The 24,552-nt window shown below is 40.6% G+C and overlaps 1 protein-coding gene across 2 annotated transcripts in view; it reads right to left on the bottom strand.

Annotated features, from left to right (window-relative positions):
• Positions 1 to 16,766, bottom strand: part of camk2d1 (calcium/calmodulin-dependent protein kinase (CaM kinase) II delta 1) — a gene marked incomplete at its 3' end in the record, with an annotated part of 134,940 nt that extends 118,174 nt beyond the window's left edge. For both annotated transcript variants that reach the window (XM_083937192.1, XM_083937193.1), the window contains exons 1-2: positions 16,470 to 16,766; positions 3,858 to 3,952 (exon numbers count right to left, since the gene is read on the bottom strand). In XM_083937192.1, the coding sequence (XP_083793318.1) occupies positions 3,858 to 3,952; positions 16,470 to 16,531 (157 nt within the window). In that variant the 5' untranslated portion in view covers positions 16,532 to 16,766. The remainder of the gene's footprint in view (positions 1 to 3,857; positions 3,953 to 16,469) is intronic.
• Positions 16,767 to 24,552: the final 7,786 nt, after the last annotated feature.

Raw genomic sequence — 24,552 nt, forward strand, 5'->3', positions numbered from 1 at the left:
ATAATGATTTTTATTTGAAATAATATTTTTTTTCCTTCAAACTTTGCTTTCGTCAAAGAATCCTCCTTTTGCAGCAATTACAGCATTGCAGACCTTGGGCATTCTAGCTGTTAATTTGTTGAGGTAATCAGGAGAAATTTCACTCCATGCTTCTAGAAGCCCCTCCCACAAGTTGGATTGGCTGGGTGGGCACTTCTTGCGTACCATACGGTCAAGCTGCTCCCACAACAGCTCAATGGGGTTTAGATCTGGTGACTGCGCTGGCCACTCCATTACAGGTAGAATACCAGCTGCCTGCTTCTTCTCTAAATAGTTCTTGCACAACTTGGAGGTGTGCTTTTGGTCATTGTCCTGTTGTAGGATGAAATTGGCTCCAATCAAGCGCTGTCCACAGGGTATGGCATGGCGTTGCAAAATTGAGTCATAGCCTTCCTTATTCAGAATCCCTTTAACCCTGAGCAAATCTCCCACCTTACCAGCACCAAAGCAACCCCAGACCATCACGTTACCCCCACCATGCTTGACAGATGACGTCAGGCACTCTTCCAGCATCTTTTCAGTTGTTCTGCGTCTCACAAATGTTCTTCTGTGTGATCCAAACACCTCAAACTTCGATTTGTCCGTCCATAACACTTTTTTCCAATCTTCCTCTGTCCAATGTCTGTGTTCTTTTGCCCATATTAATCTTTTTCTTTTATTGGCCAGTCTCAGATATGACTTTTTCTTTGCCACTCTGCCCTGAAGGCCAGCATCCCGGAGTCGCCTCTTCACTGTAGATGTTGACACTGGCGTTTTGCGGGTACTATTTAATGAAGCTGCCAGTTGAGGACCTGTGAGGCGTCCATTTCTCAAACTAGAGACTCTAATGTACTTATCTTCTTGCTGAGTTGTGCAGCGGGGCCTCCCACTTCTCTTTCTACTCTGGTTAGAGCCTGTTTGTGCTGTTCTCTGAAGGGAGTAGTACACACCGTTGTAGGAAATCTTCAGTTTCTTGGCAATTTCTCGCATGGAATAGCCTTCATTTCTAAGAACAAGAATAGATTGTCGAGTTTCACATGAAAGTTCTCTTTTTCTGGCCATTTTGAGCGTTTAATCGTCCCCACAAATGTGATGCTCCAGATACTCAACTAGCCCAAAGGAAGGTCAGTTTTATAGCTTCTCTAAACAGCTCAACTGTTTTCAGCTGTGCTAACATAATTGCTCAAGGGTTTTCTAATCATCCATTAGCCTTCTGACCCAATGAGCAAACACATTGTACCATTAGAACACTGGAGTGATAGTTGCTGGAAATGGGCCTCTATACACCTATGTAGATATTGCACCAAAAAACAGACATTTGCATCTAGAATAGTCATTTACCACATTAGCAATGTATAGATTAGTTTAAACTTAGATTAGTTTAAAGCACTGTTTTAAAAAACAGTGCTTTTCTTTCAAAAATAAGGAAATTTCTATGTGACCCCAAACTTTTGAACAGTAGTGTATATATATATATATATATATATATATATATATATATATATATATATATATATATATATATATATATATATATATATATATATATTAAATATATACAGAATGAAAGTATTGCTTTTCCATTAAAAAAACATATTTAGGCTGCATAATTTTTTTTTTTTTTAAATGACTGAATTAAAACATTTTTAGGCCAGGTTTCAAATGAATTTGAAAACATGCCTTAGCATTGCATTCAAATCACTTGAAGTAAATTGATTATGTAAAAGTAAAGTAGTAAAAAGTTTGATGGTGCTCATAATGGCCATGTTTTGTTTTCATCCTACTCTCTCATATGCTCAACACACTCCTCCTCCCTCCTTCTCCCTCTTCTCCCTCCTCCTCCTTTCCATTTCATTTACTCCTTGAATTGCAAGAGGCTCAGAATTAGCAAGGCCATTCAGCCAAAGCAACCTGAGCATGGAATCAATCATGGACTACCCTCAGCTCTGGAACCACACACATTCTCATTCTCATTCATTGGCTATGAATGAATAGAGAGCTTGTATCACTGAATCATCAAGAAAAGAGAAAAGGATATTCTCTTTTTCTACTTTTCCATTCCATTGATTGTATCTTCTCTATTTTGTACTCCACCATTTTGTTTTTCTTCATGTAGCTGCTGATGCTATGAGGAAACCCCTTGCTTCCCCCATGAGACGCAACATCTGCTGCTGCTGTGCAAGCTCTCACCGTCACCCGTGCCTTTTCTCCTTTCGTTTGTGCGCTCTCCCATCAACCCATTATGGTTTTGCGCTGGGATCAATCAGCGTTGCAACACCCATACAGCCGGGGCCTAGGCCCACAATGCACAGATAATAATGGAGAGAATAACAAATGTGAGGAAAGGAAAATGAAATAATCCATGCCCCTGCTTCCTGGGCAGATGCTCTATTTTTTATTTTTTTTTAATCACTGGGAGGAGAGAAGAAGAGAGGTGTTCTCAGTTCTGCCACAACAGTGCCTTCACTGGCTTGTGTTTTCATGTGAAAGACAGCGCAGTGAGTCATATTCAGCTCATCAAAAATCAGAGGCTCTGGTTGATATCAGAGAATGAGTCACAAAAGGAGCTGTTGGCCTCCTTCATGTTGGTTCACTTCAATGACTGAGTTACAAATATGGACAGCAATGGAAAGTGCGAAAGTGAATTTAAAAACCTGCAAGAATAAGATGTGGTTAGCATGGCTGCTACCATTTGAAACAAGGCCAACTCCCACAACTACAGACCAAACTATGAGAAGGGCTGTGAAATAACTGTTTTTTAAATTGTCATCACAATATCAACTTGCACAGTGAACACATCGCACATTGCAAGAGAGTTGGAATCAGAATCCCAATGGAGATCAACAAAAAGTAGGTTTACGCACACAGTAATTAGCCTTGGTGTATGAAGCTTACAATAAACATATTAAAAGGAAATAAACAATAAAGCAAAGTACTACAACAGTCAATAACATAAATAGAAAACCACCTGGAAAATTTTTCCATGAATAAATTGGAAGAGGCGACAGATATCTAAATAAATCATCAATGGGCTCCCTCCTTTTTAATTGCATTTGGTAATTGACTTGAATGGACTTTACTATGAGAGGCGCTGGTACAGGGGCCAGTTGGTAAGTCTTTCATAACACTCTTAATAAACTCTGGGTTCAATAACTACATTATTGGTGCTTCGTTTTGTGTGTAAGGACTCTTCTCATGCTACTGCAGAGGTTTGTTGTTATTTTGAGCAGTATTAGTGGTTAAGAAAGATATTTTAATGCCTTCACCGTACTGCCCCGAGCTAATCAGTATTAGCCAGTATTGCTGTTAACGACTGTTAGTAACTAAAACTAGTATGTAAAACTTCCAAATGTAAAACAGTTACGTTGTACAGTCTTGTGCAGGATGTGCAAAAACTATGAGGATGAGTTAGTTGAAAGGGAGTATCAGTAGAAAACTGCATTTTAAAATGTAACTTTTTTTTCAGGTACCTTTTGTGTTCAGTGTGGAATCTGTTTAATAATCATTTCAGTTTTGTTAATTCAACAAGAACTTAAATTGTATTTTATACTTAAAGCAGCAGAAAGGCAGAACTGAGTTCACTTAAATATCTATTTATTTACCACAAGTAATATCATTATCGAAATATTTTAACATTATCGCATATTCTTTGTATCATCCAGCCCTAACTAAGAGACAAATGATGATAGCGTGAAAAAACATGGAGAGCCAAAGAAAAAAGGAAGCTGGTTTTTAGTTTGTAGCAGTACAGTCCCAGAGTGAGCTGCTGCCACAGCCTCATGGGCGTACCCAACAGAATTAACACAGCAACATGTTGTATGACAAGAGCATGTACTCACCCCTGGCAGACAGTTTCTTGGTATTGATTATTTTGGCAGCATATTCCTGCCCTGTGGAAATCTTCATGCAACGTCTCACCACAGAGAAAGCCCCCCTGCAGAAGAGTTAGTGATCAGTCAACATATGGGAAGATTTTCAAAAACATGCACAAACTGAGTGCTGATATAAGTTATTTGTTTACTCTGATGAATTTCATTTAGATGGAGACGTGCTTGAGCAGGCGTAGGTAGCGGGGTCAGATGGCTTTGACTCATTAACAGTTGTCAGCAGCACCTGCTGGGAGAGGCAGTCACTGTTGGAGAATTCTTCTGTTTATTTGAATTATGGATTATTAGAAATGTTGTAAAAGTAGTAACAATTTGACAATAATATTGAAACATAACGTCACATCATGTCTCCCCCTCTCTCTCTCACCCCATTTCCTGTTTGTCCTATCTAATAAAACGCTTGAAAACTGCCAAAAAAAATATATATTTAAAACATTGACGAACTGTTAAAAAGGTGAAACAAAGGCTACGTTCACATTTTTCTGACACCAGTCTATGGTGTAAATGGATCTCTGCCCTGAAACACCTCACCAATAACGTGTGCATAGCAATCACAACAAAAGAAGTCACATTTTAGACAGGGATGTGGAGACTCAGCTGCAGCATTTACACATGTTACGTAATATTTCACTTTCCCTAGACAGTTTGGGTTAATGTTTAGTCCATGTTGGTATAGTGGGCTTCTTTTAGACTACTTCTGTGTCATTTAGGCTGACTGAAAACTTCATGGGGCCCGCTAAAGGAATCTTGACCTTGGCTTTCAATCTGACTCTGCAGGCTGCTAGGTAGCCGGAGATATACATACTCAAATCACTACCTTAATGTTATGTTTATAGCCAATGAGATGATAGCATATCTCCTCTTGCTGTAATAATCTTATCTTTGCTGTTTGAGCTTCCGAATTGAGGTGGCTTCACGCACTACTTTGTGTGGACCACTCTTCTGTTCTCCTTGGTCAAAAACTCCTTCAGTATCAGACAAACAGGACTCTGGCACTTTGTCTTCTTTCCCCTTCTTTGTCCCCTTTCTTGCTGAACTGTAACTTTCACCGTCAACACTAAGGAAGAAGAAGAAGAAGAAGAAGAAGAAGAAGAAGAAGAAGAAGAAGAAGAAGAAGAAGAAGAAGAAGAAGAAAGGCATCAGCCTGTCAGTACCTGAAGTCCGTAGTTTATAAGAAAATGACCGGAGCTAGCTTCTTGCCTAAGGGTGTTTGCGGGTGAGGAGACGTTACTTCACTGCTGCATAAAACACTGCCGTGTAACGTTAGGGAACTCTCTTATTTTCCCGGTGACATGATGAATTTCAGAGTGAGATATTGAAGCCAACGCCGATATTCATGTGAGGCAGACAGCTGGTGCACTTTCCTTCAGTGCAGCAGCCTGTCATTCTCCAGTGTAGCTCCCACCCGCGGTGGCCATGGAGAATCTTAGTTTAACGAAAACATGAACTTTGCACCTTAAGTTTAATTTTCTAATGTTGTCAACTTCCGAATTAACCAGCATAAGTGTTTCAGTAATAAGAACCGAGGTGTGGTTAGTACTCTTGCTGTAAATCAGCCGAAACACACCAGGTAATAAGCTTATGTTATTATTAGCTAGCATTAGCAGTTAGCATTGAATATTGTCAAACCTACAAGTTGATCGGGAAAAATCTGTAACGTCAGTTCGCTAATGTTTTCCCCTTTTTTTTTCTTAATTATTTTAATTTAATTTTTGGAATTAATTTATTTGCACAATAAAAAACAAAAAAACAAAAGGAAACATCAATAACAAATACATACAAAGGAAAGGGGGGGGGGGCGCTCGTGCGCCGTAATCTACTCGTAATGGAGTCGATGTGTTTTGTACGAGCTCCGTGTAGCCACCTCCATTTTCTTTTTTTCGCTGCCCTGTCGCAGTCTCTCATCGTAATCCGCTGTACTTTGTACCAAGTTATGCCTAATACTAAGAAAGTCAAACCCAAAAAGCCGGCGTCACCTCAGGCGAGCCCAGCTACTGCTAACTCCAGGGCAGGTCCCACATTTGCCGCCACTGCTAGCCATGGAGTTGAGCTCGCCAAGATTTGCACGCTTGTGGATGACATGAAGAAGTCGATGGAGAGGCGCTTTGAAAAGTGCCAGTTTTACATCATGTTTGTCGTGTCAGCCATCATTTTCTGTTCTTTTATTTCCTAAATGCAGGTTAGTCACGTAGCCAAGGGAATGAGTCCTATTACTTTTACTTCTTGGAATTGTAGAGGTCTTGGCAAGATCTTATCTGCAAAACTATTCCGTTTGTATTCAATTCTATAAAAACAGAACCAGTTGGGAGATATGTTCTTGTCACTGGTGCAATCAATGAATTCCCCTTCACTGCCCCGACTTTTTCTGTAAAGTCTTTAATCTTGTTCACTCACTCATCTTCAACCGCTTATCTGGGGTTGGGTCGCGGGGGCAGCAGCTCAAGCAGGGGACACCAATCTTCCCTTTCCTGGGCTACATTAACCAGCTCTAGCTGAGGGATCCCGAGGCGTTCAATTCAATTCAATTCAATTTCTATTCAAGATATAATCTCTCCACCTAGTCTTGGGTTTTCCCCCAGGCCTCCTCCAAGCTGGACGTGCCTGGAATACCTCCCTAGGAAGGCGCCCAGGGGCATCCTTACTAGATGCCCAAACTACCTTAACTGGCTTCTTTCAATGCAAAGGAGCAGCGGCTCTACTCAGAGTTCCTCACAGATGGCTGAACTTCTCATCCTATCTCTAAGGAAGACTCCAGCCACCCTCCTGAGAAAACCCATTTCAGAGTATTCAGCCTTCTTGGAGACCCTAAATGGAGTCCTGCATGGGGCTCCAGTAGGGGACTCCATAGTTCTGCTGGGAGACTTCAACGCCCACGTGGGCAATGATGGAGACACCTGGAGAGGCGTGATTGCGAGGAACGGCCTCCCTGATCTAAATCTGAGTGGTTGTCAGTTATTAGACTTCTGTGCTAGTCACGGATTGTCTATAACTAACACCATGTTCGAACATAAGGATGCTCATAAGTGTACGTGGTACCAGAGCACCCTAGGCCAAAGGTCAATGATCAATTTTTTGATCGTGTCATCTGATCTGAGGCCTTATGTTTCGGACACTCCAGTGAAGAGAGGGGCAGAGCTGTCAACGGATCACCATCTGGTGATGAGTTGGGTCAGAGGATGGGGGAAGATTCTGGACAGACCAGGTAAGCCCAAACGAGTAGTGCGGGTGAACTGGGAACGTCTGGAGGTGGCCCCTGTCCGAGAGATCTTGAACTCAGACCTCTGGCAGGGAGCTTTTCTGGCATCCCTGTGGAGGTTGGGGGCATTGAACCGGAGTGTGAAAAGTGTCTTTTTGTACCAGCGTTGCTCTCTACATGTTTGACCTCAGTGGGTGAGGCCTCCGAACCAGGAATATATAAGGGCGTAACATGTTAATGACGATCGAATTCAGCCGCCGCATTTATCAAGGCCCTGCTAGAGGTCAGCATCTGATGGAGAGGGTGAGTGTTGTTGTCAAGGATACTGTGCAGTTTAGACAGCATCCTTCTCTCAGACCACCACCAAAGAGTCCAGTTGGACCCCCAGGACGGAGCCAGCGTTCCTGATGATCCTACTAATCTTCTTTGCGTCTTCTGCCCTCAGTCTGCTGCCCCAGCAGACAACAACAAAGAAGATGGCACTGGCTACAACCGACTGGTAGAACATCCTCAGCATTGTGTTACATACATTGAATGACCGGGGGTAAATGAAAATGGGGCAGTCTCTGACTCAGTTTTATGGGAGTCATTCAAGGCAGTGCTACGGGTTCATCGCATCTCATATCAATCGTCCCGTTATTAAGAATGAGTTAGATGTGTGGGAGGACACTTTTCGCAATACAAACAACAATGATACTCTTAGCGCCATCCTGAAGATAAAGTATGAGTATAATCAGATGGTGGGAGAACAGGTTGGAAATTATATCTGCAAACTTAAGCAGAAGTATTTTGAGCTAGGTGATAAGCCTGACAAATTACTTGCTAGGCAGCTAAAAGGCATACAGGCTGACAGGGCAATTCTCAAAGTTTCCTCTGCCACTGGACAATTGATAACTGATCCAAAATGGATAAATGACAGATTCTTAGATTTTTTCAGTTAGTTGTATACCTCAAAGCTAAGCCGAGTGACTCCGACCTGGATGATTTTTTTCAATTCTTTGAAAATTCCAACTCTTAATGAAGCCGCTAAGCTAGAATTGGATTCTGACCTCACATTGGAATAGCATTCTATAAAAAAAACATATAGATAAAATTGCTCCTCTTCTTCTGATGATAAATTGTTCCGTGAAAGATTAAATTTTTCCCAGCAGTGTGTATGATGCTCATATTTCCTTTCTCCTGAAAAAAGACATGGATAGCACTAACGTTGTGTCTTATCACTCTTTAAGCCTCCTAAACAGCGACTAAAAGATTGTTGCAAAAGTTCTGACTAACCGATTAAAAGTTGGCCTGTTAATCCACCCTGACCAGTCAGGCTTTATCCCAGTTCTCCTTCTCCAATACTCGCCGTTTGCTATATGCTATATGATGTATTCCACAACGTTATCGCACTCTGCTGTTATCTCATTAGATACTAAGCAAGCATTTGACCATATTGAATGGAAATGTATGTCTGCAACACTCAAAAGTTTTTGTTTTTTGGCGATAATTTCACTTTGATTATGAGAAGGCCTCACCCTGATCAAACAAAGGAAAAGACTTGGCCCAAAAGTCTGGTAGCCTTTGTCCCTGAGCGCATGGTCACAGACAAAGGCCTGCCATGCAACTTTACCCCAACAGCTCACACCCAGGTGTGAACTCTCCAAGGGACCCCCAAAATGTCAGTCCATTGGCTGACCTGACCTCTGGTGAAGACATCACCATCGAGTCTATAAAACTGTAGGACACGCTCCTCCTCACTCTTTTCTTGGATTCACTCAACTGGACGCTCTCCTGCTGGATCCAGGGACCAGCTGCCCACTGTCCCTAGGCCCTGAACATGGCCTGTATGTAGTAGGATCATCAGCCAGGTTAACCAACCTGTTACCGTCTCAACTGAGCAGAACAAAGAGCAATCTGATTCCTCTTTTTTCTAAGAGCAAACAACCAAGGCAAGAACCTTTCTTCAACTAGCTATCAAATATTTAATATGATAGTCACACTTTTGACCCAATCAACCTAGAGTACCTACAACTCTTAAAAATGCTTAATGCTTGTCCCAAGTCCTCGGTCTTGACCAACCATGACAGGTCTCCTCCTTTCTTATTACATTGCGGAACTAGACAAGGATGCAGCCTCTCTCCCTTGCTCTTTGCACTTGCTTTAGAGCTCCTCACTATCTCCATCAGATGTTGCCCCAGATTACTGGCATTGGGCATGGTGCATCTGATAGTCCTATTGGTCTGTACGCAGATGATGTGATCTTGACTTTGTCAGATATTAGGATGTCCCTCACACCCCCTTTGAATCTTATAAAGAACTTTGGACAGCTTTCTGGTTTAACCATTAATTGGGAAAACAGTCTTTTGTTTATCTTTGGATGAACATCTCCAGGAACCCAAAACTTCTTTTTAAGTTGAACTACTCTGACCTGATTGGTAAACTCAAAATTATGATAGACTAATGGAAACTTCTTCCCCTTTCATTAATGGGCCGTGTCAATATTGTCAAGATGGTAGTTCTCCCCAAATTTATGTACTTCTTCCAGAACATACCCATATATCTCACAGCCTCTTTCTTCAAGTTGATAGACTATCATTATTCCCTTTATCTGGGCTTATAAACCTCCTCGTATCTCAAAAGCACACTTGCACAAACCCACAGCTGCTGGAGGTCTTGGCCTCCCTGTCTTTCGTAATTACTATTTGGCCTGCAACACCAGAGCATTGGTTTTTTGGAGTCACCCCACAGCTGCGGCGGAGCAGAGAGTTTCCCTCTCCCTCAGCTGGCCTGAAATTGAGACCTGGTCAGCTTTCGTGCATGCAGGTGCCTCATTAGCAGCTATTCTATTCTCAAAAGTAAACCTACCTCTTAGATGCTTTAAGGATGATTTTGTTATGTGTAATACTTTTAGAATTTTGAAACAGATTAGGGGTGTTCTGAATTTCCCCGGACTGTCTACCCATGCTCCTATTTGTCAGAACCCTTGCTTTGAACCAGGCATGATGGATGGGGCCTTTGTACAGTGGTCTGACAAAGGCCTGATCACCGTCAAAGACCTTTACATTAACAACCACTTTGCATCTTTTGCTCAGTTGCAGGAAAAATTTGGTCTCCCCCCACCCACTTTTTCGGATATTTGCTAGTCAGAAACTTTGTTAGGCAATTGACCCCTCACGTTGAAACTTTTCCTGAGCAGCACAGCTTCTATGAGCTTATGATCCAAACTCCCACCTCCAAACCTTTAATCTCTCGGTTTGTCAATCTTTTTAGTTCTGCACCCCCTTCTCCTTATATTAAAGCAGCCTGGGTATCAGACACTTGAGATTTCAGAAGAGCTGTGAGCCCAGGGTCTTAAGAGGATCAAATCTTGCTCTATCAATGTCAGACTTCAACTTATTCAATTTAAAGTAATTCATCGTTTACATTTCTCAAAGACCAAACTGAACCAGATCTATCCTTCTGTTTCTGCTACCTGTGATAAATGTAAATCACATGATGGGACTCTATGTCATCTTTTCTGGTCCTGCCCTAAGCTTCAGAACTTTTGGGAAGACATTTTTTTATTTGTATAGCGTTGTATACAGTAAACAGTTGATCCCTGACTGTCATCGGCTAATAATGGGCTGTTCTAACTTCTCTCTCACTCTTCCCTCATCTTTACAACAAGCCCTTATATTTGGTTTGGTTGTAGCAAAACAAGTTATTCTGAGGGATTGGAAATCAGTTTCTCCTCCCTGTTTTAAGAAATGGTTGAACGACATGGTCTCTTGTATCTACCTGCAAGAAACTCGATATACTCTCTCAGACACTCATTACAAAATCCTTGATGTCTGGGGAGTCTTTATTGAGTACATTCAAAGTGACAAGACATCGTTCTCCGGACAAGCTACTCTGGACACTATTATTCCGTCTACATTGAGCTTTGCATAGCCAAGCATCCATCTCCTTGTCTTCATTTGGACCTTGCTCTTTGGACTTTCTGGACTCTTTCCTGGACTTTAACATGTTTATATCTTTGTGTGCTGGCAGTTTGTTTTGTTCTGTTTTATCCTTTTCCTTTTGTTTTATTGTATATTGTCTCTGTTGTTTCTTCATGTGGCTTAAACTTAAAAACTTTATAAAGTTTTCAAAATAAATAAACAAATGTGTGCCGGTGAGAAGAAAACCCATAGGGTCTTGTTAAGGAAATCTCACTTCAAGTGTTGTCAAAATGCAAGAAAAAAGAATGAAAAGTCATCAAATTCAACAAGGTATACAAACAATAAAAGAGCAAGCAAAGGGGCATCATTGAATATACATACATATACAGTATATAAATAATAGACAGGTACGTAGGATCGGCCTATATTCAGTCCTTTAGGTTTCTACTGCCTGGTTAGTCAGACAGGTCCTAAGCCTGTATTTTAAATTCCTCAGAGAAGTGGAACCAGTTGCAAATTTAAATAAAGCTCTGAAACCCCTTGTATCGAATTGAAAATGTACAGATCTCAGTGCGAAACTTTGGGAGGTGTAGCCAGTTGGCATGTCTTGTATTATACCTGTGTACATCACTGCTTAGTTGAAAAAATACTTTACAGGGCATGGGAGACGAAGAAGACTGATCTAAAATTTTAAAAGTGAATACACATGAAGAATTTATTGATGTCAAAAAGCAAAAGAGCTTTCAAGCTGCTTGAAATGAGGAGTGTTCGGCTGCTAAATGTTGCAATTCTACAAATTGTTTTTGCAGAAGAAAACACTATGTAGATAAAGATGCGTACCTCCCCTGATGGTATTACAATATATGAGATAAGGATAAATTCAGCTGTAATAAAGAGTTAATAGAAAATTCTGATGAACCAAAGCTCCAAGTTTGCTAGTGATACCAATGGATTTAGATATTTTATTGCAAATAACCTGAATATGATTCTTCCAGCTTTGGGTTTCATCAGTCAGGAATCTTGTGGATGATACCTGATTAATTGGGTTATTTCTTATGCTAAGACAAGAATCAGATTACAATATCTTTTATTTTTTGATGTAAATATTAAACAATTTTTTATTATTGATTGAAAGTTTGTTTAGTTGTAACCATTCGGAAATAATTTCTAAATCAGCATTAGCTTTGGCTATAAGTACAGAGACATTAGTATGAGAGATAAATAAATTGGTATCATCAGCATAAAGAATTGTTAACAGGGACGATAAAACTGCAGTCAGGTCATTATATAGAAGAAATAAGACTTTACTACGAGAAGAGCTGGTACCGGCCAGGAGGTACGTCTTTCAAAACACTCTTTTAATAAACTCTGGGTTCACTAACTACGTTGTTGGTCCTTTATTTTATGTGTAGGGACTCTTCTCATGCTACTGCAGACGTTTGGTGTTATTTGGAGCTGTATTAGTGGTTAAAAAAAGACATTGTATTGTGTTCAACTCCCCGCCCCGAGCTTATCCGTGTTAGCTGCGGCAGGTTCTTAGCGTAATAGTTGTTACACGAAAGAAATGATCTCCGAAATTTGAGTCCGGATCAAAAAGACCCATAAATTTAGTGTCACAATGTAAATTCAGTTCAAAGGGATTAAAGGCCATATGGTTTGGAATAGTTGTCTTTTTGTAATCAGGATTAATAAGCAAGCAAGTCATCATCATTAATGCCATGATAATAAAACATGGAGACACACAAAAGGGTCCCTTTCAACACCTGATTCACAGTGTTTACTTAAGATTTACTTGGTCTAGAAAATGTGGTAACTGACGGAAGTAAATAGAGTAATAAATGATTTCTCTCTCAGTCAGCCTCTCTCAGCCCGTGCTCACTCTCCTGTGGTTCATTACAGCACCATAAACGTAACTTGGTTATATAGAGACTGATAACATCAGTCACATTTGTTATTGGTAAGTATTAAAACTCCTGCCTGTGCTATAGTATTACCAATATTATTTTATTTAATGCCTGATGTAACTTTACAATGTTGTGATGTGATGCTAGCTGTTGCTGTTAGCAATCATCAGTAAACACAGGTTAAGGGAAGCATACCCAGTATGCCTTGCAAAATTCTTTGTGATTGGTCGATGAAACGCTAACAGGAATGCCTAATGGACATTCTTGTGTCATGACGGAAACGCCAAAGCCTGCAGCTGGACCCTTCTCGGTCAACCGGCAGTTTCCCCCTTTAGCATTTAACATAGCGCACCGCTGTTTAAACAGCAGACAATATCAGCCAGTCGATGCTTAGTACTCCTCCCCAGTACTGCCTTTTTGTCCAAATATGATCAAGTCCAGTTTCAAAAAACCAAGATTGCGGCAACCAAAATGCAGTCTCCTGGCTTCAAAAAGTTACTTCTATCTTTATGATACAGTATACAGTATGTCCCTATCTGCCTGTGTGTGTGTATGTATGTGTATGTGTGTGAATGTGTGTGTGTGTGTGTGTAGGAGCAGCAACAGACAGACAACATGCATGCTCATCTCTGTCCTCCCTCTTCAGACACAATTAACTGACAAATGTGTAGAACAAGTACGTTATTTAAACAACAGCAATCACAAACAGCACCGGTCTATTTCTAATAAATATAATAGATGGGCAGGTTTTGATCTATTTCCTCATGTAAAAATCAGGGCAATTCAAAGCAGCAGAACACCGGGGAGAAAGGCATGGAAATCAAAAGGCTGGGCAAGTGTGGATGCATTTGATCATTTATCAGAATCAGATCGTTTATATCACATACCACCTCTCTTTTGTTTATAGTGTGTTTTTTTGCATGATTCGCTCGCGGCTCATGGAAAAAATAGACTAGGTACTGAAACAATTTCTCCAGCTCGCAAGCCTCTGGCAGAGGTCTGCTGCGTGTTGGTCCTACGTGAACGGCGCAATTGATTCACCTGGTCAGTTCACAGATAGTGAAACAAGTTTGTTGCCGAGCCGTCTTTTTAATAATGGCCGGATCTTGAAGTGCTCATAAAACTATCTGAATGTCAACCAGATTTATTCAAACGGCAACTATACTGTTTTTCTTAGAGAAAAAAGTACTGGAGTGCTCCAGCAGCACTTCACTCCTGAGACTGCCAGCCAGAGTTGCCATCACCAGAATGCATTGCGTGTTGATCACGTGGTCTGGCCAGCTCAACACCTTGTTCGTTCTGAAGAGCACTTATACAGCCCCTCCTAAAGGCTTCATTACAACAGGTGCTCATTCTACAAAGATGTAGTTGGAATAAGAATCCGTATGACTATGTACACGGTGCCATTGCAAGAATTTTAATTTGATTGAGGTGGCCCTACACATTCAATTAACCCTTCGATAACCTAGGCCAACAGAAGTAATGTGATTTAAGTGTTTGTTTCCACTGAGGTAAAATGGGAAAGTTTCAGGGCATGCCCTATCAAAAGTCCTCTCACTAGGTGTGTCTCCATTACTTTATTAAAAAAATACCCCAGAGGGATTTACCAGACTCTGGAGGTGATGTATCACTCTGAATGGGTTTTGATCTTCGTGTATTAGTTGATACACCTGAACGGTGCAGAGTACTGTAGGCTTCACCGCAGCTAACACAAGTACTATGCAAAGACACCTGCAGCAGCACCACAGCTCTCTGCTTAAATCAAGCCCCCTGTAAAGAACATACATTTTAAAATAGTGTTAAAATCTTGTTTTGTTCTCGCGGACTTAATATTGTGAATCGTCTCGTCACACCCCTTATTCTGAATGTATGGTATCTTTTTTCAATGTTGTACTGTCATGACAGTGATGGTGCTGTTGGTTTACCTTCTATGTTGTCTCTTTAAAAGAGCCCAATAAAAATGTGGTAATTTCTGTAAATTTCTCCAATTTCTCTAAAATATTCTTCTATTGATTTACAGTGTGTGCCCTTAAAATCTCTGGTTGTGCCCCTAAAACTTTCAGTTGGGGGCCACAGTGCTCATCGTGAAGATAGTTAGTCTGGAGCCCTGCTATAAACATTTCTGAAGGCAGTGGAGCAATAAGTAGGCTATTTAGACAATGTGATAAATGACTGATGTCAACTGATCTTAGGTTGTCAAAAGTATTACTTTGATACTTTTAAATACCATGTGTCTCAAAAAAAGGCAGATATACAATCACCTTTCACCCCCAGGCTGCATAGATATAACAGTGGGGAAGATACTTGGCACTTGTTCTGTGTGGCAAGGACATATTGTTTTTTACACCAGTATTGTGTCAAAGTTTTAAATTCTGGTATTGTGACAACTTAAGACAGGTCACTGAGTCAGCTGGCTATCTGTTTGTGATTAATGTTTGCTTATCACTATAAAAACAAACTACATGATACTGCAGCCAAGTCCAGAAAGGACAGCCACACCTTCCCAAAGCTAATGACTTAACCTGTGTAAACAACGACAGCATGTCAAAAGGGCACTTTTTTGTTGCATTGTGCAGAAAACAGAGTCGTTGACATTGTAGGAGAAACTAAATTACTGTAGCCAAGTTTGAATGCACTCATGTTTGCAGATCTGGGGGGGTGACATGCCCACCCCCCCCCCCCCACCCCCGTTTCTGAAAATGCCCCCCCCCCCCCCCCCCATAAAAAGACCCTAAATCAATCCAAATTGAACATGTGTATTTTCAGACTTCACATTCTTCACATTTCAGATTCCCATCTAAACAGAAATGATTGAAATGGTGGAAAAAATTATGTTTGACAAATTTGTTTTTGAAACCACATCCATCTGTGCTCTCCTCCACTACAACACACATGAACGGGGAGTTTCTTACACAGACGCAGATGATCAGCAGGATTTAAAAAAAGGGCTTCAAATTTTCATAGTCGTCCATATCAGTTAATCATGCATAAAGTAGTAACAGCTTGGTTAAAGGCGGGCTTCATTTCACTCAGCGGACTGAGAGCATTCAGAATGTGGCAGGTTCCCCGCTGCTGACCCAGGCTGCAAATGACACTATCACCGAATTCCATCCACATTTCCTCTTGTTTTTACTTGCCTGGCACGTTTCCACAGGGCTGTTGAACTTTTTCAATTGGTACGACCCTTATGCAAGCATTCTTCCTCCAAATGCTTCACATTGATGGGCGTTAACGAGCAGGATCAACCCACTCAAAGTGTTGAGATAAACATGAGAGGGTAGGAGGTATTAAACAGAAGACCTCGGCTTCAACACTGGGTCTATATTATGAATTCACGCTCGCGCTCTTCGTTCATAACCGAGTACAAGGACTCGAAAGGTTTAAATAGATGTTCGCGCGACGTCCTGCCCACACGCGCTAACTGAGCGTGTCAAGGTAAGAACAGGTAGGGGGGTCTAATGCCGAGGTTTCGGTCAAACCAAACACCCAGAGTCAACACATAGGGCAATTAAAGTTCACTCCAACTGTAGAAGAAAACATTTGTAAAAGGGAGATAACTTACTTCCCCAGCTCCTCGTACAGCTGGTACTCATCGGTGAACCTGGTGCAGGTCGTTGAAGCCATGTTAAGGTGAGCAGAGAGCAACTTGGGAAACTGAAAGCCTCGGTCGCTTTGAAACACTCCACAAACCCTTCCCCTGTGGATCCAAAAGTGCCACTCTTTCGATAGAGAAAATAAAAGCAAGCGTGGGAAATCTTTAGTAGTCCCTCGTGAATGCAGGACAGGTCGGCGGCGCTGCTCCCGGCTCCTTTTAGCAGTAAAACTCCTGAAGCTGACAGGGACGTCGCGAACTGCTGTTATGTTTGTCTCAACACTGACACTTGGATTAGTGGAGCGCAGTCAAGACACACTTTCACTTATCCGGTGGTGTCATTTCAAAATAAAACTCTAATTGACACGCATTATAAACCCAATTGTCTTGATTTGAAGCCCATAATATAAGGGAAACCTGAATTGTTTCGGTCATTCTAAACCAAATTAAAATATGTGCTTTTAAAATGCTATTTCTGATTCTCATTTAATTTGTTTTTTCTTTGTTTGAGCAAGACAAGACACTTTCCATACAAAGAAAGTCTAGACCACACTCACACAAATACATACATTATGTTTGTTAAAATTCAATTTAGCTTCTTTTGAGTCATTGGAAATAGAGGAAAAACTAAGAAACATTTAAAAAACAACGATGTTATAGGGTTAAATCGAGGAATTTAATCTTTATCTAAGGTTTGTTTGTTCCACGTGGACCTGTGAATTATAAATGTACCTGTTTTAACATTATACACAGAAGTTCAAGATAGCCTATTCAACTGAAAGTAAATAAGAAAAATGCAGTCCTTATTTTTTTCTTTACACCTGTCCTTAAATATATTTAAAAGCATTAAAAAAAATGATTAATTGAGATTAATCGAGAGGATGACAAAAAAATTCTAAATTTGTTCGAACCCTCTTTTTTAATTAGTTTAGTCTTGAAAGCAGTCTACTCTGTGTTTTATATTAACATTTTATTAATTACATATTTAATCGGGTTATCTAACACACCTGGCAGGTGTTCGCTAAATATTAGGCTATGAAAAATGTTTTTTTCAATGTGGCAAACTTTAACCTTTCACTTTATTTTGGAGGTAAAATAACTTCATATCCGTTTATTCTTTTATGCGGTGTCAAACTTGACTAAACACACTTTCTTCTCAACGCTTCCTTGTTAAAAATGCTACACAAGGACTCCATCTAGAGGCAGCAGAGTTGGCCCACTTACACACTTCTGCTGTTGGGAACTGGAACAGAGACCGGATAAGCACCTAACGAGCGTGTGAGATGTGAGTAGGAAAAGGGCAGGGACTTTGCTGCTGTCATCTGACACATGTACAAATGTCGTTTACCACCTTGTGTTCATCCTAACAGCACAATGCAGGTACATTTAACTTGCAATAAATGACATTATCCAAATGTATTATTCGTTATCATAGTATGTTGATCATGGGATCAATTCCTGTCATGGCAATGAAATGTTGAACTGAGGTCAAATAAAAGTAAAAGGATTACCACATATTTCTTCATTATAATAATGAGACATTTTTACAATCAAAAACATTGAGTAGATTTTAAAGCTTTGTAATCAAGTAAAATAATCCATACATAATGAGTAGATTTAACCCTTATTCAATTCAATTCAATTCAAAATTATTTATAGTGTTGAATCATAACAAAAGTTATCTCAGGACACTTTACAGAGTAGGTAAAGACCACACTCAATGACTTATTTATGATTTACATAGACCCAACAATTCCTCTGTAGAGTACGGTGGCAACGAAAACCTTCCCTATAACAGGCAGGAACGTCAGACAGACCCAGCTCTGTAGAGGACGGCCATCTGTCTTGACCGGTTGGAGGAAGAAAAGGAGAGAGAAAAAGAGAAAAGACACAGAGATGGACAGAGAGAGACAGACAGACACACTTCCAGAGATGCAAGCAAAGCCTAACAGTAACTATAATAATATTTATAGTAATGTGAATATAACGTATATGTTAAGACAGTTAATACAACAGAATAGTATAACATCCCGGTCGCAGGGGGTGCTGGAGCCGATCCCAGCTGACATTGGGCGTGAGGCGGGTTACACCCTGGACAGGACGCCAGGCACATAGAGACGAACATAGACAGACAACCTTTCACACCTATGAGGCGACAGTGCTAACCACTACACCACCATGTAGCTGGTGACAGAAAATGAAAATGATAATAATTATGGTGGCAAACATGATCAATGATGAGTACTGGCATAAATTTTGGTGAGAAAATTTTGCTCCCTTTGGACACCTTCGTGGCTGAAAATGTCCATGCACAAAACTGCTATAAAATCATCATATCAATATTTTTTCTGATTTATTTTGCTTGAATCCCTTAATCAACTCCATCCCTAATCAAAATTATCAAATATTCAATCATTTTTGGGATTTTAACCCTTTAAACCTTAGCTGTGCTTGTTTATACTATTCTGCTGTAAATGCCACAACATATAAGTCATATTCACATTACTATATATATTATTAGAGTAACTGTTACTTTTGTTGTTGCTTCCATCTCTGGAAGTCTGTCTCTGTCTGTCTTTGTGTCTGTCTTTGTTTCTTAATCCATCTGTACATTTTTTCTCTCTTTCTCTCTTCTTTTCTTCCTCCCCAACCGGTCAAAACAGATGACCTTATCATAAATAAGTCATAGCGTGTGGTCTATACCCACTCTGTAAAGTGTCCTGAGATAACATTTGTTATGATTTGGCACTGTAAATAAAATCGAATTGAACTCAAAGTAAATTAAATGCCAGTTTAAATATGTTTTAATTATTTATTTAAAAACAAAAACAAAAGATGAAATATTTTCCATTTAATGAATAGTGTGAAGATGGAAAGTTTGCTGGTGATTAGAGTCTTGGATTTGTCAAAGATTGGCAAAAGAAAAGATTGCATTAGTATTTTTTAAGAGGAGAGGACACTATGGATCTGTCCATCCTAACAGTGAGTGCCTCTGTCCCTTCATCTAACTAACTAACTAATTAACTAAATTAATAAATAAATAACCAGCTTACCAACTACCTAACTAACCAACCAATTAACTAACTTACTTTCTGCCTAACCAACCAACTAATTACCTATCTATCCATTCATCCATCCATCCATCCATCCATCTATCTAACTGATTTGATGAATTTGATGACTGTGTGGCAGGGCCGGAGGCTTAAAGGGAAAGGAGCCCCGGGAAAATTTAGATAAGTAGGCTACATGGCACTCCTGTCTCCGAAGTGGGGGTTGTTATGGGGTGGGGTGCTACCTGTCTCTTCTCCTTTTATTCAGATATATCTGTTTGTTTTTTTGCTTTTTTGTTGTTATGTTATTTTATTATTATTATTTTTGTCACACATACTCCATATATTACACTATACAGTCCTGACAGAGCACTACCGTAATAGAAAGTATACACACAATGAATAATATTTGTTTCATATCATGGAATGTCAAGGGGCAAATCAACTTACTCAAATAAATAAGATTATATTTCATATCATATCCAAGATCTAATAATGTATTGGATTTTTTGGAGCAGGAGCTCAGTCCATAGGTGACTCGGCTAGGAACCGGACGGTCGCCGGTGATGTTGAGCAAGGCACCAAACCCCCAACTGCTCAGGGCGCCGATCCATTGGCAGCCCCCTCGCTCTGACATCTCTCCATTAATTGCATATATATACAGTAGGTCCTGTTTGTGCATGTGTGTGTATTTCGGGCCTGTGTGTGTAACATGTATAATAACAGAGTGAAAAAATTGAATTTCCCCTTGCGGGAATAATAAAGTAATTCTTCTTCTTCAGACCATGCCCCCACGTCACTAGACATACATTTCCTCAACCACAACCATGTAGATTTAACTCAAATTTGCTTGCCAATGACCCTTTCGTAGAATCTAAGATCAAACATTCAACTATTTTTTGAAATAAATGACAAACCAGACATTTTGAAAGGCACCTTATGCGAGTCCCTTAAGGAATACTTAAGAGGCCATATCATTTCTTAGGCAAGGTAAGGCAGCTTTATTTGTATAGCACTTTTCATACACAAGGCAGACTCAAAGTGCTTCACAGCACATGTCGTGAATTAAAATGCATTACAGAAAGACAAAGAGAATAAAAACCCTGACAATAATAAAAACAGTGCAGACGTTAAAAGTGCAAAGATTTAGCAGAAAGCTAAGGTGAACATAAAAGTTTTCAGTCTAGTTTTAAAAGTGGTCAGAGTGGGTAAAAGTCTCACATCTTCAGGAAGTTTATTCCAGCTGTTTGTTGCATAATGACTGAATGATGCTTTCCCTTGATTTGAGTTTACTCTGCGAACCACTAACAGATTGGCCTCAGAGGATCTTAGTGATCTAGAAGGCTTATGTAGTGGGAGCATATCAGTGATATACTTCGGCCCTAGACTATGTAGTGATTTATATGTGAGCAGGAGGATTTTGAAATCAATTCTCTGACGTACAGGAAGCCAGTTTAATGATTTAAGAATTGGTGTAATGTGCTCACATTTTTTGGTCTTTGTTAGAACTCTAGCAGCAACGTTCTGAACAAGCTGTAGCTGCCTGACAGTTTTTTTGGGAAGACCTGCAAGGAGACCATTACAGTAGTCTAGCCTACTGGTAATAAAGGCATGGACAAGTTTTTCTAAGTCTTGAGCTGACATGAGCCCTCTAAGTCTTGTTACATTTTTGAGGTGATAGTAGGCCGATTTTGTTAATGATTGGATGTGATTTTTCAGGGATTTTGTGGTTTTCAGGGACAGTGATTGAAGGTGTTGGATGACTTTAAACCTTTCTTTCTTAGCACCAAAAAGAATTATCTCAGTTTTATACTCATTAAGTTGAAGGAAATTTTGGCACTTCCAGTGTTTGACTTGCTCAATGCACTGGCACAGAAGATCTATTGGGCGATCATCATTTGGTGATAGCGCTACACAGATTTGGGTGTCATCGGCATAGCAATGGTGGTCAATGTTATTATTTTTGCATGATTTGTCCTAGTGGGAGCATATAGATGTTAAATAAAGTCGGCCCCAAGATTGAACCTTGGGGGACTCCACACGAAACGGTTTGTTCTGATACAAAGTCGCCAATGGAAACAAAATTGTTCCTATCTTGTAGATATGACTTGAACCAGTTTTCCAACCTGTCCAAAAGTATTGAGTGGTCGACAGTGTCATGCAGCACTGAGGTCCATTAGCATTAATACTGAAGTTTTGCCAGAGTCTGTGTTAAGACGGATGTCATTTATAACTTTAATAAGGGCCGTCTCTGTGCTATGAAAATGTCGAAATCCTGACTGGAGGTTGTTGTGGCAGCCAGTAGAAGCCAAGAAGTGATTTAGTTCTTGGAGTACAACTTTCTCAATAATTTTACTTATGAATGGTAGATTTGAAATTGGTCTGTAGTTGTTGATAATAGAGGCATCTAGGCTCCGCTTTTTTAGAAGAGGTTTAATGACTGCAGTTTTGAAGGCCTTTGGGAAATTGCCCGATTGACTAGAGTTATTAACTATTTGCACTACGTCTGTTGATAGGCAGTCAAAAACATTCTTAAAGAAATTGGTAGGTAAAGCATCAAGACAGCAGGTGGATGGCTTTAGATCTGTCACTTTCTTTTACACTAGAGTTTTAGAGTCTGTGGCATTAAAGCTTGCCATCATTGCTGTGTTATTTTGGCCTAAACGGGGTGGTGATCCAACTTTTTTGTTTGAGATATTGATGGCACGTCTGATGCCTTCAATTTTATCAGTATAAAAGAATGCAAACTCATTGCATTTCTGTGTGGAATGGAGTTCGGCTGGTATTTGTGTTGGGGGGTTGGTCAGCCTGTCGATAGTTGCAAATAGGGTTTTGGCCTTATTAGTGTTGCTGTTTATGATATTGGAGAAGAGTGTTTCTCTAGCACTTTTTAAGACTAAAGTGTAGGCCTGGAGGCTCTCTTTATAGATGTCATGGTGAATATGAAGTTTTGTATTTCGCCAGATTCATTCAGCCTTCCTGCACTCTCTTCTCTGGGCTGTTACAACAGCAGTTTTTCTCCAGGGTGCCTTTTGCTTACCAGAAATTGTTTTAACTGTAACAGGTGCAATGACATCTATGATATTCACAATTTTGGAATTAAAGTTGTTTACAAGATCATCAGCATGGCATGGGTTTAGAGGTGGTAGCGAGGACATGGCATTTTTAAAGAGTACATTAGCATGTTCATTGATGTAGCGCTTTTTTGACATTCTTTGATTCTGTTTGTGTCTCCGGAATTAAAGAAATATTAAAGAAAATACAGAATCGATCAGACAATGAAAGATCAGTCACAAGAACATCAGAAACATTGAGACCTTTTGTGATAATCAGGTCCAGGGTGTGTCCTATACACTGAGTAGCCTCTTTCACATGTTGAGACAGTTCAAATGTATCTAAAATAGTAAAAAGTTCCTTTGCACCCTTGTCATTCAAATCGTCAATATGAAAATTAAAGTCACCAGTTATAACTAGGCAGTCAAAGTCAGTGGAGATGCTAGACAATAATTCAGTAAAATCATCAAAGAAATTTTCAGAATATTTAGGTGGCCTGTAAATAATTAACAGGAGAATTTTGGGAGAGCATTTCAACGGGGGAGGAGGAGTGAGCATCGTCAGAGCTGGAACGAACTACCGAAGGTGGACATTGAGGGCGTGGAGAGGGTTGACGTGAGAGGGGCGAAGTAGGGCTGAGGGCTTGTGAGCACGCCTTCGTGGGGGGGGGGGGGGGGTTTGAGAAGGGGGTTCCACTGAGATGACTGAGGGGGGGAATGCTGAGGTCGGTCAAGGGGGGTAAAAATAGGAGTAGGGCGGGGAGTGGGTGGGGGTAGCTCCCGGAACTCCAAGGGGGAGAAGGGGGGAGAAAGGCTTATTTGAGGAAGGGAGAAGGATGGAGACCTGGATGTAGACTTGGGGGGTGTGGGGGAGGGATCTTCATGCGCATTCGAAATGAAGGGGGCGGTAGAGGGGGATGGACATCTCTCCTCTTTGCTCTGGTGTCTCTCGTGGTCAGCGCTCTCCTTTTGCAATGGCGGTCCTCCTTCGACGTTCATGATAAGCTGTGTTGTGTCTTCCTTTTTCGTTGGTTCCCCTTGTCTCTTGTCCTTGGCAGTGATGATAGATGGATGACGCAGGAAGTAAGACATGTTGGTCATGAAAAGCTTTGCTCCCAGCTTATTTAGACAAAGTCCATCTGCCTTAAAAAGATGCCTGCGATCCCAGAAAAAGCTACAATTGTCAATAAAATGCATTGAATGAGCAAGAAAAGCACTGGAGAGCCACTCATTCAGCGAGTAAAGTCAACTGAATCTCTCAGCTCCTCTCCCGATCGGGGGTAGAGGACCACTGATAAACACCTCAGCATTCACAGCGCTGACTGTTTCAAAGAGTTTATTGAAGTGCTCTCTCAGCTCCCTTGATTGTTGTTTTTCAATGTCATTAAAACCAATGTGCAGAATGATATTTTTCACATTTGGGTGTGTAGCCACAATTTCCAGGATTCTTTTTTCCAAGTCAGACACCGTATCCTTCGGAAAGCAGAGTACTTTGGTGTTATTATTGCTTTTCATATCTTTTACAGAAAAGTCACCCACAATCAGATTTTCAGGCCCTCTTGTTAGCTTTCTCTGTGGTTTTAAATTAGCAGGTCTTACCCTGCTGCGTGGTGATGTTGGGTTATTCAGGCAGTCAGAGGGGGATCCATTGTCCAGCAACAGTGGAGCACACCTGTTCTTTAGTTGAACACTTGCTTGCTGGGGAGGTTTCTTGGTACTTTTCCTCTTCTTAGCTGTCCGCTGCTGTGTCCTACGTGGCAGTGGAGTTGATGAAGTGCAATGCCTGGATGGAGATGGTAGCGCAGGCCAACCGGTCAGATCAGAGATATTGGGGCGCTGGGTCCTCCCAGTTATCCGTTCTCCCTTGTCGCAGGGAGGTGGTCTTCTCTTTGGCTTTGCACCAAGTGTGTTCCAGGGAGGATTATCACTGGTAGATTTATTACCCTGTAC

Source organism: Echiichthys vipera, assembly GCF_963691815.1.
Source record: "Echiichthys vipera genome assembly, chromosome: 22".
Taxonomy (NCBI): Eukaryota; Metazoa; Chordata; class Actinopteri; order Perciformes; family Trachinidae; genus Echiichthys; species Echiichthys vipera.